The 14,930-nt window shown below is 36.8% G+C and overlaps 2 protein-coding genes and 1 pseudogene across 3 annotated transcripts in view; 2 read left to right on the top strand and 1 right to left on the bottom strand.

Moving 5' to 3' along the window:
* The window catches only part of TM7SF3 (transmembrane 7 superfamily member 3), a 30,157-nt gene extending 23,751 nt beyond the window's left edge, over positions 1-6,406 (bottom strand). The window contains exons 1-2 of one of the 2 annotated variants that reach the window (XM_039882445.1): positions 5,995-6,406; positions 1,133-1,287 (exon numbers count right to left, since the gene is read on the bottom strand). In XM_039882445.1, the coding sequence (XP_039738379.1) occupies positions 1,133-1,287; positions 5,995-6,085 (246 nt within the window). In that variant the 5' untranslated portion in view covers positions 6,086-6,406. Of the gene's footprint in view, positions 1-1,132; positions 1,288-3,292; positions 3,363-5,994 lie in introns of those variants that run through there. The other variant, XM_039882446.1, reaches the window with a different exon arrangement.
* LOC120618728 (uncharacterized) lies at positions 3,336-3,454 on the top strand (annotated as a pseudogene).
* Positions 6,407-10,420: 4,014 nt separating the features above from the next.
* Positions 10,421-14,930, top strand: part of MED21 (mediator complex subunit 21) — a 6,976-nt gene continuing 2,466 nt past the window's right edge. The window contains exons 1-4 of the mRNA XM_039882450.1: positions 10,421-10,534; positions 13,493-13,607; positions 14,140-14,240; positions 14,773-14,917. Coding sequence (XP_039738384.1) covers positions 10,493-10,534; positions 13,493-13,607; positions 14,140-14,240; positions 14,773-14,917 — 403 coding nt within the window. The 5' untranslated portion in view covers positions 10,421-10,492. The remainder of the gene's footprint in view (positions 10,535-13,492; positions 13,608-14,139; positions 14,241-14,772; positions 14,918-14,930) is intronic.

Below are 14,930 nucleotides of genomic sequence, written 5' to 3'. Positions count from 1 at the left end.
GTTTATGCTGCTATTAAGAAGGAAATTATGTATATGCTATTTTACTATGTCTCTTATGTAAGGGCCTGAATAGAAAGTTTCATTTTGAATATAGTGCCAGGAAAAAGCTTGGCTGAGTAATTAAGTAATTGGCATGTTTCTTCCTAAGAATGTTATGAAATTTAACATGCTTTGATTTCTCTTCTGGCTGCCAAGAACTAAAGCAAAATCAATGTATGGGTCATAGACACTTATCTCTTGCAATTAATGATGTATTCCTTCCTCTTTTCCTTGATCAAACTCTTCCATTTCTAGCCTATTAAACAAAACCTCCATGAATAAAAAAAACTTAGTTTGAAAGATAATATGACCAATACCTATAAAATATATATGAATTAAACTAAGAGATCTTTGTCTAGTAAATTCCAGATAGTTTTAGGACAAATAAAAAGAAGCACAACATCATAGTGAAATTTATTTATTAGTCTAAGGAGTTATATATAAATATAAATAGATTTATAAAGGTTAACATAAATGACAAGTCTTCAATAGCTTAGGCTAATCCAGGGCATTTCAAAAACTTCCCAAACTTGAGGTTGAAGTTAAGAGGTTTCCTGATGATTTCTGTAATAGAGTCCTAAATGCTGCTGAAAGTCCACCACTGGGCTGGATGAACTCAGCGTAAGGATTCTTTTGTTTCCATGAGACTCTAAAGAATAAAGTTGATCTTATAGGATCTTAGTAAATTTACAGGTCCTCAGAAAACTTCAACACTAAATGGCTGAACAAAAATGGAAACCCATTAAAATGTATTCTCAGGTAAAAATCATTAAGAACCCAGCAGAATAAGAAAAAGTGGTAAATCATGAGGAAAGCTTTAACTACTGACAGAAAACATATGGCACAGGTCACCCTCCCCCGAGTCAGCACTTTATCACCTCCTACTTAAGTCAGAGGTCACCACACTCAAGAAAGGCCTGAGATACTTACCTCTTAGCCAGTCTAAATCACTAATTTGACAGGACCCAATCTTGATTTTTTTAAAAAATTTAAGACAAAAAGTTAACAAAGAGTCATCATACTCTAATGCTTACACTAAATACAAAACTCTAAAATATGAAAAGTTTTTACGGAAATAATTCTTTGTACTTACATTAGAAAAAGAAATTGTTGTATTCTGATGCTGTGAGTGTATTTGGAAAATAAGAAAAGTCACATTGCTGGAAATATGCCGCAAAATAGCTTCCTCTGGAAAGGGCCTGTTGAGCTCCAAGTATCTAAATTTCCCCACAGAAAATTCAATAATACCTACAACGGGAGAAACATTTTATTATAACATTTGTACCTCTAATATCAATTTGTAGAAATCACATAAAATCACATACACATACTACTAATTTAATCCTCAGAAAGAAAAACCCATTGAGTAAATATTACTACCCTCATTTCACTGATGAGGACAATTAAGCTTAAAGAGGTAAAGTCACCCAAGGTGACTGACTAGTAAGTGATGGAACTAAGAACTAAAATGAAGGAAGGTATGTCAAAACATAATGAACAATGCTTAAAGAGCTGAGGACAGTCAAGGTGCCCATTTTAAAAATGGAATTGTCTGTCTTTATTTACTTTTAGAAGTTCTCAATACATCATTGATACAAGTGTTCTGTCAGATATGTGTTACAAAAATTTTCTCTCACTCTTGTCTGTCTTTTTCACACTTGTTAATTCTAGATTAACAGAAGTTTTAATTTCAATGTAGTCAAATTTTTCCTTTATAATTTTAAAGAAATCTTTGCCAACACACTCCAAGAACATGAAGATACATTCCCCATATTAACTTCTAGAACTGTTTTACTTTTCATATTTAAGGCTAAAATCAACCTGAAACTGATTTTTATATGTGATATGAGGCAGAGGGACTCAAGGTTCATTTTTCCATATATATATATATATATATATATATATATATATCCAGTTGATATAACAACCTTTATTGAAAATACAGTTTCCCTATTGCTCTGCAATTCCACCTTTCGCTAAAGCAAGTGACCATAATATGTGAGGATTTGTTCATGGACTCTTGTGTTCCACTGGTCTGTCTATGCAAACGCCAAAATTACACTGTCTTAATTTCTGCCCCAAATTTGTTCTTCCTCTTCAAGACTGTTTTGACTATTTTTAGCCCTTTTTAACTTCCACATAAATTTCAGAAAGCAGCCTGTCAATTTCCACAAAAAAAGTCTGCTGAGATTTTGACAGGGATGGCACTGAATGTATTAATTTAGAGAAAAATGATAACTTTATAACAGAATTTTCTAATCTACAAATCTTGAGATATCTATTTACTGTTTCTCAATTTATCTCAAGAACACTATAGTTTTCTCTGTAGTGGACTTTACATATCCCATTATAATTATCCCTAAATATTTAATGCTTCTTGATACCATTTACTTTTTAAATTTACTTTTTCTTTTAAATTTCAATTTCTATTCTCTCTTCACAAATTTTTTTTTTTTTTAAAGTTCTCCAGGTGATTTTAATGTTCAGCTAGGTTTGAGAACTCCTAACTCAATGTTTGATGAAGTAAGGAAGAGTAAATATATTTTTTCCTATTCTTAGTTATCTTTAACCTAACTTCTATGTAAAAATCCTTTAGCAGTCCCACAGCCTCAGCAGTCCCACAGCCATTTCACAATTTTTATAGAAGACTGCATATTAACAAAACTGGTTATAGTTTGACTCCTGGCTTTGCAGGGCTTTGTCATATTTGACATTCCAAAGCCTACCTAGCACAGTAGTAGTTACTTAGTTGGCACAAAGTAAATGCGTAGTGAATGATAGCTGAATTTTGTTACCTCAGGCAAGTAATTTATTTCCTCTGTTTCAGTTTCCTCACAGTAAAATGGAGGTAATTATGCTACATAAGTCACTTGGCTGCTGAAAGTATCAAGCAAATGGGGAAATTTTTGTAAACTGTTCAATACCACACAATATAGTATCATTATTAACTTCCACTACCTTTCCAATGTTTGAGAGACTCATTTTCTTTAAAAAAAAAGTCAGGCATTCAGTATGGTCCTTCAAATAAACTAGTGGAAGAAGAGGACTAACAGGTATAAATGCCCAGCACATCCATCATAAGCATCAGGCTGAGGAGACTTCCATAGAGTGACAAGGAAAAATACTGAAGGTCAAGACAACTTTAACCGTACAGCCTAGCAAATTCTGCATTTAATTCTACTCATAAAAACAGACATTGCAAATGAAGACACGTATCCAAAATATATCATGAAGAAGTTAACAAGCACGTCACCTCTTAGCCACCTGGAAAAAGATTCATCAGAAACATTTAGGAGGTCTACAGCCATGCCACCCTGAACAAGCTCAATCCCGTCTGATCTCAGAAGCTAAGCAGGGTCAGGCCTGGTTAGTACTTGGATGGGAGACCACCTAGGAAGACTAGATGATGTAGACGTAAAAATAAAAAATAAGGGATTATAAGCTGACAAGGTCCTTGCAATCTGTGAGATCAACCAAGGGTTGCTTCGCCTAAAAAAAATAAAATAATAAAATAAAATAAAAAATTAAGAAACATTTAGGAGGCATAATTAGATATTATTACTTTGGGAGTGAGAGGGAAACAGCCCATCAAATGGTATTACAGAGCAAATGACTAATATAAAGATAGAGCACTTACGCTGGAGCACTCTTCTGAAAAGTAGTGCCTCCACTTTTTCTACCAAAAGTATTTTTTGCCACCTGACCCATACCAGGAGATTCTTGTTTTTCATATCTTTCCTCCATTCCTACCCAGGGTCACTCTTTCCTTCCAATAATTCCATTCTAAAAAGAGCTGCCCCATGCTAATCTTTTCCTTTTCTTTCCCAATCAAATCCTAAACTTGCAACCTTAAAATTTCCAACTCTTCCTTTTTACTATTTTACTAAAATTTACCTCCATTGTTTGTGCTCTAATGCAAAAACCAAATTCTAGGAGAGATCTGTGAAAGCTGAATCTTTATAATTCTCTTCAGATGGAATATTAAAAACAAAAACAGTTTATTAAGATATTTGAGCTGGTTAGCATTCAACGGCCCCTCCCAATTTCTCATTTATATCTTATAAATTTTCATTAGCCCAAAAGCTAAAACACAAAAATGTACATACCTTTCACATACTTTTGAGAAAGGCCACTTGTAACTATGCAATGACCTGCTACCTCACTTATCCTAACTATACAATAATAAATTATATATAATAATAATCAACAGCACAAATATTAGAAGGCTCAAATGACATTCTACTCAACTCCAATTACTACCTAATTCCATGCAAGTTACTGGATACGAAACTGAAACAATAATGAAAGTGTTAAAGGCAGCAGAGAACTGAGACTTCAAGATAAGGGAAAACTGTTTAAATGTATGATGCACCTCTTGTGGCCCACTAGTCACAGAAAGCACCTTCCTCAGACATTCTAGGAATTCTATCTGCCACTTCAAAGATTCATTTGGCTTTCAAGCCATTACTCAAGTTGTGAGAGTTAGCTCCTGCTAAAGTTGAGTAAATCCTCCTAAATCACAGCAGTTGCTCAATTTCTTCAGTTAAATTGTCCTTTTGCACAGAGCAACAATATTAACGCAAGGCAAAAAGAGTAGCATGGGAAGAGAAATACCAGTGCTGAAATCACAAGGCAGAAATAGTGTCTGAAAAATATTAATCTCTCAATTTATTACTCAGATTCAACTTAAGTATAAAAATTTCTAGACAGTATTAAATACTAAAGCACAGAACCAGAAATGAAAAGTTCTGGGTCACAGCCCTCCTGACGCAGGGGCTAGCTGGATTAACTACAAACTCAATCTCTCAAATTCCTCACCTGTTAAAATGGAGTAGTATTTCTTCTACCTCTGTCATAAAACTGTTTCAAGAAATGAGAATTCACAGAAGAATTAAGTGTAAAGCACCATACTAAATAAAATATTCTTGTTAGGAGACACTCTGTTAAAGTTGAAAGACCATGAAATTTGCAGCAAGACACAATTGGGTTCTTGTGCCTCTATTGGCTGTTTGCTTGTGCATTGTGCATCGTCTTGGACTTAGCTTCATCTTCTGCCAAGTAAGGATTGTAATTATTTCATAGGGTTGTGAGGATTAAATAACACTGCCATGAAAAGCGCCTGGCACACTTTGCAATCAGTGAATGTTAGTGCCCTATATTAAAAAGGGTATTTTTCCTGTAAAAGTATAACTGCCCCTTTCAGCTCTGGCCCTAAGTCCTATGCAAAGATTTTAAGATTCAGTTTGCACAAGAGCTTTTCAAAAATAAGCATTTAGGAACACAATCATGTTATTCAGAAAATCTTGTTTCAGAACTGCAACTAGTCTCTTCAGCTCAAAACAGAATTAAGAATGTGCTTAACCTCACGGAAAAAGCACATGATTATCAGCTGGGCACAATTACTGCTTTTTACATTTATATATTAAAAAACCACGAACTACTGCTAAAACCCATTCACCAAATACATGACCTACAATCCAAAGTCCCATTCTGAGTTCACTGTTCCTCAAAAACTCTGTTGAGCTTACCAATTTGAAAAGCACTAGATTTTGGAATGCAAAAACCTGCTGCAGCCTGGAGGGCCATCAATCTTAAAGCCCTCGGTTCTGCACCAAGCTTTACTGTCCAAAGGCTCAGATAGGCCACTTGGGCGCAAAGAGTTGCTTTAGCATGTTAAATTAAACCCATAAACATGGCTGCTCCCTGAGGGAGATAATAACGTGTCTGAACAAGGTGTTACAAATCTCTTCTCATATGACCAGCCTAAATTAGGTTGGCAGTAAGGCTTTCTCAGCAAAGGGAGTTTCTTTCTGCAGGAAACGACCCAGATCCATTCCTGCAGGTTCTGAACTCACCATCTCTTCTGCTGGGTGGGCAGACCCCGGCGTGGATTCTGACCTTACAAGAAATGCAAAAGCAACGTGGGCTGCAGACGTGAGGCGCCCCCAACCTTACCCACGCTGGAGTTCCCGACGGTCTCCGCTCCACCAGCCACCCCGGGTTGCGTCGCCAGCACCGCCAGCGCCAGCAGCCGAAGGAGCCCCATAGCAGCCCGTGCCCGTCGGAGCAAACGCCAGGGTCGCAAGGGGGCGCGCACCGGGCCACGCAGCCTCGCTCTCGCTACCCCGGGTCGCTCGCGCCCGGCGCCATCGCCCTCCAGGTGCTCGCGCCCGGCGCCGTCGTCGGCCAGGTGCTCGCGCCCGGCGCCGTCGTCGGCCAGGTGCTCGCGCCCGCCGTCGTCGCCCGCCAGGTGCACACGCCGCACACCTGCCAGGTCCGCAGTGCAGACGTACAACCTCGGCCACACTCCCACAGAGGTTTCCCTTCCTGGCAATTATCTCTCGCTGCTCTCCACAGCGCCTCCGCCCCGCCCCTTTTACGACACCGCTGCGTACGCCCCGGCGGCGCGCGCCCCCTTTTGGCGCACGGCGGGCTGTCAGACGCGGCGCTCCCAGGGCCCCGCGCGGGAACTAGAAGAGACCCCGGGAAGTTCTGTGGTGTAATATGTACTTCTCCCTTTTATACTTTTCGCGTTTACGAAAAACACCGTTAAAGCAAAAATAACTCTCTTGCGGCCTAACGTCTCCACGCTCTTGTTCCCAAGTTTAACGGTCCATTGCAAAAAGAAATAAAGGAATCTGGTACTCAAAACGCAAGAACAATTGATTGTTTTCCCCGTAGCAATTGCCTTAGCTGCGCAGGCTAAAGTTAGTATCAAAATGCGGGGATAATGCTGTTTCTGTGGTGATTATTACGCTGGTGATGAGTACATTTGAAAGTAAGTTTCGTTTTCCCTAAGCAAAATATCCTCGAAGACTCAAAACCTTTATCTGAACTTCCTCTCTCAAATGTCATACCTGAGTGCTGTTTAAAGGACAGATGGCTCGTGAGATGACTGTAGAATTAGATTTATAGACTAAAAACTATTTGGAGAAGATTGCCTTGCTTTCCTTTTCCTGCTCTTTAAATTTTTTATTTATATATCTGAATGAACAACTATCTTGAAAATTCATACAGTATTCGATTAATCCACAACTATGCTAAAAATTATAGCAATCACTACGTTAACAGTAACAATTCTTCCTGTTCTTCCTCTGCCTGATCCAAATTTTCACATGTTTGGTAGCATTGTCTATTCCTATGATGTTTATTCGCTCTCCCACATGCACTCATTCCTGTAGCTCTTAGTAGATGAAATCCCAGGAAGATAGAAGCAATTATGATAAGGGTAGCATTTGAATCATGATGGATTATTAAATAAATTGTATTATAATTTATATTTGTTATATTTATAATTGTATTATAATTGGAGTGGGAAGAATAGAACTCTACCCCACACTGTCAAAAAGAAATCCCAAAGTAGTAAATAAAACCATAAGAGCTAGAAAAATTATGTTTTAAAAAAAATCTCAGAATGGTTCTTTTTTTAATTTTAAGAGTTTATTTGAGCAAAAATCAATTAGAATCTGGCAGTACCAAACCAGAAATGGTCAGAAGGGCTCAGGAGAGGAACTTTCTAAACAAACAAACAAACAAAAACAACCACAAAAACTAAAGAAACTATAAAAGAAAAGGTTGATAAGTCTGGCTACTTAAAAATTTAAATTTTATGAAGGTCGAAAAAAACCCTAAAAATATTAAAAGTCAAACTGATGACAAAAAATAAAAATTAGCAAAGACATGAATAGGGAATTTCATACACACACACACACACACACACACACACACAGAAAGAAATATAAACGGCTGAGAAAACATTTAAAAAGTTAAAACTCACTAGTAACAAAAAATCTAATTAAACTAAACTGTAAATGTTTTAAAAGAATAAGAACGTTCAGCGTGGATGAAAGAGCTGAGTAGACATTCTAAGATAGGACTAGTGCGAGTGTAACTTGAAATTTATAGCAATCTGTATCAAATATCTTAAAAATATTCATAGCTTTAGTATGATAATCCACTTTTATATTTAAGTATGTAAGCATGTGTAAAAATTACATATATATGGTGACAGAAAGAAATCTAACTATGGGCGGTTAACACAACAATATATATATGACATACTGTTGAATTGTACACTTGAAACTTACTGGATTTTGCTGATAAATGTCATTCCAATAATTTTTAATAAAAAATAAAAAGTTAGATATATGTATAAAAATTAGTGTACAAAACTGGTCAAGGTGTTATTTACAATAGTCAAGTAACTAAAACAGCCTAAATGCCCAATAAAATAATTAAATAACCTGTGATGTATGTATATAATAGAGTACTGTGTAGCCCTTCGAAAATTCTGTTTTAATGGCGATTGATTGTAAAAGGTTTATGAAAAGGCGAGTTATGAAGCAATAAATATATATATAGTATAAGCCTTATTTTGTTTTCTTTTAAATATGCATCCATGGTTATATTCATAGAAAGGTCAAAAAAAGTATATATCAAAATATTTAAAATTGTAAAGGTGACTAGATTAAGAATGATTTTCTCTGCAAATTTCTGTACTTTGTAAAAAAAAACTACTTTGAACGTATTGCTTTTAAATAAGAAAATATAATTTTTGAGAAGCTATGTATAGTTTTAAAGGTGTTCTTATAAAAGCATTCAGGAGGACAGTCCGTCTTCCCGAGTATGACACATAATGCTTTTCATGATGTAGCTTCTGTCCACCTGTCTAGGTTCTTGCTGCAACTAAATTCAAACTTCTATTCTGGCCACACTAAATTAATTTCAGTTTTCTGAACTAACTTCATTTTCTCCCCTCCATACTTTTGCAATGCAGTTCCCTGTGCCTGCAGAATACAGTGGATGGCAGATGTGTCAGTAATAAGGTCTCATTACTTTGGCTCTGAAATACTGTGACAGCTTGAGAGAATGATTGGCTGTGGATCCTTGCTCATGTAAGAGTTCCAGTGGAGATCTAAGAAGCAAACAGGCTCAGCAGCTTTGCAGATGATTTTGTTATTCCTATGAATTGAAAGAAAATACAAAAACTGACAAGATTCCCCAATCCAATATATAGATAACTAGAGCTTTAAAGTCTGCTTAAGGTTTAGAAAAGGAAAGAAGGGAAGGAAGGAAGGAAGGAAGGAAGGAAGAAGGAATATATGTATGTGTACAATAATGAAGGAAGGAAGGAAGGAAGAAGAAGGAAGGAAGGAAGGAAGGAATAAAGGAAGGAAGGAAGGGTTGCATGTAGGAAGGGAAGGTGGAGGGAGGAGGTAAGGAGGGAGGGAGAGAGGGAAGAGGCAGGCAAAGCAAATCATCCTATGCGTGCGTGCATTTAATTGAACCAAGACACCTTTGGAAGGAGAGAATTAGAGCAGGGACCTAAGGCGTGGAAAAAAGCAGAAAAGAATCTCCCGTGAAATCCCACCCATCAGCCTAACTTTAATTTAAATGTCACCTTCCACCCAGCATTTTTAACTCATAGCCTTTCTTGTGAGTAGCAACTCTTCATACTGATTTCCCGGGACCGTGTGCTCTATTAAATTCAGTAAATGTTTAGCAGCTACTATATGGAAATCATGCTAGGAAATTCATTCATTCAGTCCATAAATCTTCATTCAGTGTGTCTATGTGCCAGGCTAACTGCTTGGTGCTAGGTATTGGAAATATGTAAACAAAATGTTTCCTGCCTCCAGATAGCTCATAGTGGTGAGTGAATTAGAGTAATGTGTGAATGATTACACCTCAGTATTCTAAGTACAGTAATAGAAGTATAAGGAGCAATTGTGGTAAAGATTGGGAACAATGAACTAGAGTTTCAGGAAAGGTTTTATATAGAAATAGCTATTTAAAATAGAGTTTGAAAGCTGAGTGACTGATCAACAAAGGAGCAAAACAGAGGTATGGATGGAAATATGAGCATCTGATACGAGGAAGAGAGAATTATATGTGTCATCTATGGTGTGCATAGAAGTGTGAAACGGAAGAGCACATTTAGGTAATTACAAGGAGACTAAGTAAATAAGCAAATAATAAGCAAATGCTTATTTTTAACATTTTAACTCACATCATAGCGAATGTTAAAAACCAAGCAGTGTTGGCTCAACATCAACCTGAGGTCTCTGAGCAGCTACTGAAAATCTTTAAGGAAGATAATAACAGGGCAAAAGCTGTGTAAAAACATGAGTTGTCTTGGAAAACAGTCTCTTAGCCCCAAAGCGAGTGGACCCAGCAGCGGTCTCCAAGTTAGTCAAAATTGGCCCAGATAAGCTCTTCTCAGGTGGAGCTAGTCTAACGTAAGCCTCAGGAAAAATAATAAACAAACAAACAAACAAACAAATATTTAAAAAGTAAGCCTCAAGAAAGTCCCGACCCGCCCCCTTGCAGGGCGTGTTCTGCTTGACTCCACGCCTGCCAAGGACGCAGCCCTGTGATTGGCCATCAGGCATCCTAGAGCTACCCAATCGTGTGTGAGCAGCTAGTTTAGCGTCCCTTCGCTTACGAGAGGAACATGGCGGATCGGCTCACCCAGTTGCAAGACGCTGTGAACTCGGTGAGCAATTTCACTCGATAAGTCTCTGTCTTCCTCTTTCTTGAGGTAAAGCAAGGTAGGAAAAGGAGCCCGAGAGACCAAGCCCGGAAGTGAGGAGCGGACTGAGGCCGGGCTTCAGCGAAAAGCGGTCGGGGCCGCGGAAGGCGTCTCGGAGATGTGGGAGGTTTGAGGCCGGCTGCCCCAGCGATGCGGAGAACTGCGGGAGGCAGTAGCTTCTTTCTCCTGAGAAGGGGAGATCTCTATCGGGACTCTTAGGCTTCAAGGTCCTGTTATGTTCTCTGGGAACAGTTTTATTTTGTCAGTGATGCTTACGGGATCTCTTCTCGTTTGAGAGGAGGAGAGAAGCAGCAGAAGCCTTTTTCCCCTCATTATTTTAACCAACGGAGGAGAACCTGTGCCGTTGGGATCTTTGTCTTTAGATGTTAGCCGAGAGTATTCTTTCGCCAAAACTTTCACGTTGGATTGGGAGTGAAGATGAAGTGAGATCATCTTGGTTCCTATACATGAAGAGCCTCGTTCCATCTCTTGGTCACTCCCCAGCATAAATCATTTTGAGGAAAACTGACATCTTAATGATAGCGAATTTTCCAATCCTCGTATATTGTTTGTCTTTAATGTCCTCCCAAAAGTCTACTTTCTATTAAAGATACTGTCTTTTATGTAGCCACTCACCCTTACTTTGATCTTTCGGGTTATTTTTCCTATTATGCCTAAGTGGAATGTATATGCAAACCATAAGATTCGTGTACTTATAATAACTTATTAAGAGTTAAGTAGCTTTCTATTGGTAGTTATATTTCTCATTGTCATTCTATTTATAATATGATGTCCTAGGTAAGACGCCTATAGGAAGAGTATGTTGACTGGAAAAATCTAAGTACCAGGTTTCTTGCCATTTTGCTCCTAAGTTGCCATTCTTGTTATTACATCAGTTTTTATACACATGAAGAGTGCGAATCTACTATTGAGAAACCAGTCTACTCTGTGTGTATAAAGTAAGACATTTTAAGGCTGAGACCGCCAGCCCCTAAATGTTGATGAATAAACCAAGATAAATTCTACCTTGTGGTAACTTGCCTTGGCTGCCAGCCAACGTCCCTCAGGGATGTACTCCGTTGAGGTTTTACAAAATCAATGCTGCTGGATAGAAATATTATTTTAGGGGAAATGTTGCATATTCATACATGTCTTGTAGCCAGAAGAAGAGTAAGGATAAGGTGAATATGGCCTTAACTCCAGGATAGGCATGCTGGTAATTGGATTTTGGTGAAAAGCCTCTTGGTTAACTAATATGAGTGCCTACTGTCTATATAAGCACTATTATGTTTACGGAGAGATACTCCTTAAGGAGTTTACAGTCTGATTAGAAAGATGTCATACTCAAGAGACATTTAAATAATGCAAAATCATATGTAGTCAGGAAGTTACAATGAATGTTTTCAGCTGTAAGTACTGAAGTCAATTGTAATATACAATGACATATCGGAACTAAAATAGAGGAAATCTTAACATTTATCTGAATTGTGATTATTTGTGAAATTATTAAAATGACATTTGTTTTACCCTCTGAGACGTCTATAAGAGCATAAGTAGTTTTGTTCACTATATCTCTGTCATGTTTATATGTATACAGTGCTTGTCACAGTTGATTTTCGATTACTGTCTAATAAATAAATATTGAGAGCATCTGAAGGACAGAGCAGATAGCCACTGTGTTGAATATTTTTTGTGTTTTCTCTATTCCTCATAACAATGCTGTAATGTGAAAATTAAAAAACAAACAAAACCTCAAGTTACTAGAACCAGAGTTAGAATGCACATTTGTACAGCTTCTGAGCACTTACCACTGCTCCATCACATTGCAAAATGTGAGCAAAAGCAGTGTAGTCAGGAATGAATTTATCATTAGTCAGGTATGTATGAAGGAGCAGTAGAAAATGAATAAGTAGAGTTGACTTAGACTATTGAAAGCTTTGAAGCAGCCTGAAGAGTTGGAGATTTGAAGACCAGGCTGGGATGCGCTCAAAATTTTTGAGCAGGGTAAAATAACATAGTGAACTAGGAAACAATAGGATGCTATTGTAATAATTCTGATGTGAGGTAATGGGCTGAACTAACAAAGCAGCAATGAAGATAGAAGGAAAAGGAAAAGCTTTGTAGTATTAGCAGAATTTGAAGGTGAAAGGAAAATAACAGTCCGAAGTTGGACTGATTGACTAGGAGACAATACAAATTAGATATTAAACAAAGGAAATAGTTGACTTTGAGTTCTGTTATTCATATAATGGCAGGGAAATTTAGTGGAAATGCTTATTCACTGATTGGAAATAAGGAATTGAGATTAAAGCGGTCAGGACTATTGAGAGAAGTTGGTGGAGAGGATAGAAGTCTTAAATTTGAAGATGGTAAGGAATTGGTATTGTCAATCTTCAAAACTGCTTAAGAAATACTTTTAGAGCATCGAGAGTCTACAACTCGAGTCATGGAGAAAAACATTTCTGACTACTTAATGTGCTGTCTTTTTCCCACTATTAGTCTCAGAAAAGGAATCATGTAGTTTGTATATGAATCACACATTTTTTTATTTACCCTAGAGCCATACTTAAATATTTGCCAGTCAATTTTGCTGTTTCCTACTACTGCCCCCTAAAAGTCCTTACTTGTGCTTACAACATGTATTGGCATATATTTCTCTTACTTTGGGAAGGAAAGAAAGATTATTTTGTATTTCTTTTTAACTGTTTCAAAGAGATTGATACCAAACCTAATTTCTTTTTATGATTAAAACATTTAAACACTGTTAATAATTGGCTAATTTTATCCAAAATTACTTTTTCTTGTTTTATTCTCTTGCTCAGAGATCATTATTATAGAAACTTAATATTGTTGCCACTACCAGTAAAATCCTTAAGTTTGGTAAATGTTTCCTAACTGTAATATGTTTTCTTTGGCCTCCAGCTTGCAGATCAGTTTTGTAATGCCATTGGAGTGTTACAGCAGTGTGGTCCTCCTGCCTCTTTTAGTAATATTCAGACATCAATTAACAAAGATCAGCCAGCTAATCCTACAGAAGGTAAGTAGATTTTCTTAGCTTTCCTTAGTTTGACTCTCAAATCACTTGTAATCTTTTAAAATTAGATTTATTGAGAAATTCAACTTATTTATGGCTTTCTAAAAATGTTTTAATCGTTTGACAATATTACTGCAAGTTTTGTTATAAAAAATGAATTTATTATAGTCATACATAAGATGTCATAATTCTGTTTATGTCATATAACAGATTGTTATTCTTTTAGAGGAAAATTTGTATAAATTTAGCTGAATTTTACTTGCGGGACCTTAAAAAGGAGGGCATCTCATTTATGGATTCCTTTATTCAAATGGCCACCATATTGTCCTGATAAATGGTATTTATTGTGGTTAATTCCCAATTTGAGTTAAATTTTAAAGGTAATTCTTAAACATGTTATAGGATTGGTGTGTTAAAATTACACTTCAATCATTAGAAGCCTAGTATAGAAAAGTTTCATTAACTTAATGTTTAGTTTCTATTTCTGAAAACTTGAGCTTCTCTAATATCCTGAATTAATAATGTCTTTCTCTAGAATATGCCCAGCTCTTTGCAGCACTGATTGCACGAACAGCAAAAGATATTGATGTTTTGATAGATTCTTTGCCCAGTGAAGAATCTACAGCTGCTCTACAGGTAAAAATCTCTTTTTCCTTTAAGTACCTTGCTTATGGGGAGTTTTGAATTGAAGGAGATAGATTTGATAACTTTGTTATAATGTTTAAAGTTTAAGATTAAATTTTATAAAATGGGAGTTTCATTTACTGTGAAATAGTGTAGACTGTTAGAGACCATGCTGAATATAGCTGTCCAATTTTGAGTTACGTAGAAACTTCCTATTTTTCTCAGTTTAGCTCTTTTTTTAGCAAAGAGTGAGCGGAGGTTGGCATTCTAGATGTGGAATAGAATAGTAGTGTTCCAAAGCCATGAGGAGAAGAGTCAGATATAGACAACCAGAGATATCCCATTGAAAATTCATTGTTTTAAATAATTCATACAGGGAAAACTCTTAATAGTTCCCTGATTTTAGAATTTTTGCCTATCACAATGGCTGCATGGTCATTCAGATTTAAAAGTAAATACTTCTGCAGTTTCGTTGTTTCTCAACTCTTATCAGTCTCCAAGTTTTTCATTTCTCAAAAGATATTTAAATTTGTGTTTTATAAAGGCTGCTAGCTTGTATAAGCTAGAAGAAGAAAACCATGAAGCTGCTACCTGTCTGGAGGATGTTGTTTATCGAGGGGACATGCTTCTGGAAAAGATACAAAGTGCACTTGCTGATATTGCGCAGTCACAGCTGAAGACAAGAAGTGGTACCCATAGCCA

Source organism: Pteropus medius, unplaced genomic scaffold (assembly GCF_902729225.1).
Source record: "Pteropus medius unplaced genomic scaffold, Ma_sr-lr_union100, whole genome shotgun sequence".
NCBI classification, from domain to species: Eukaryota; Metazoa; Chordata; class Mammalia; order Chiroptera; family Pteropodidae; genus Pteropus; species Pteropus medius.
This window is presented reverse-complemented; position numbering and strand designations above follow the sequence as displayed.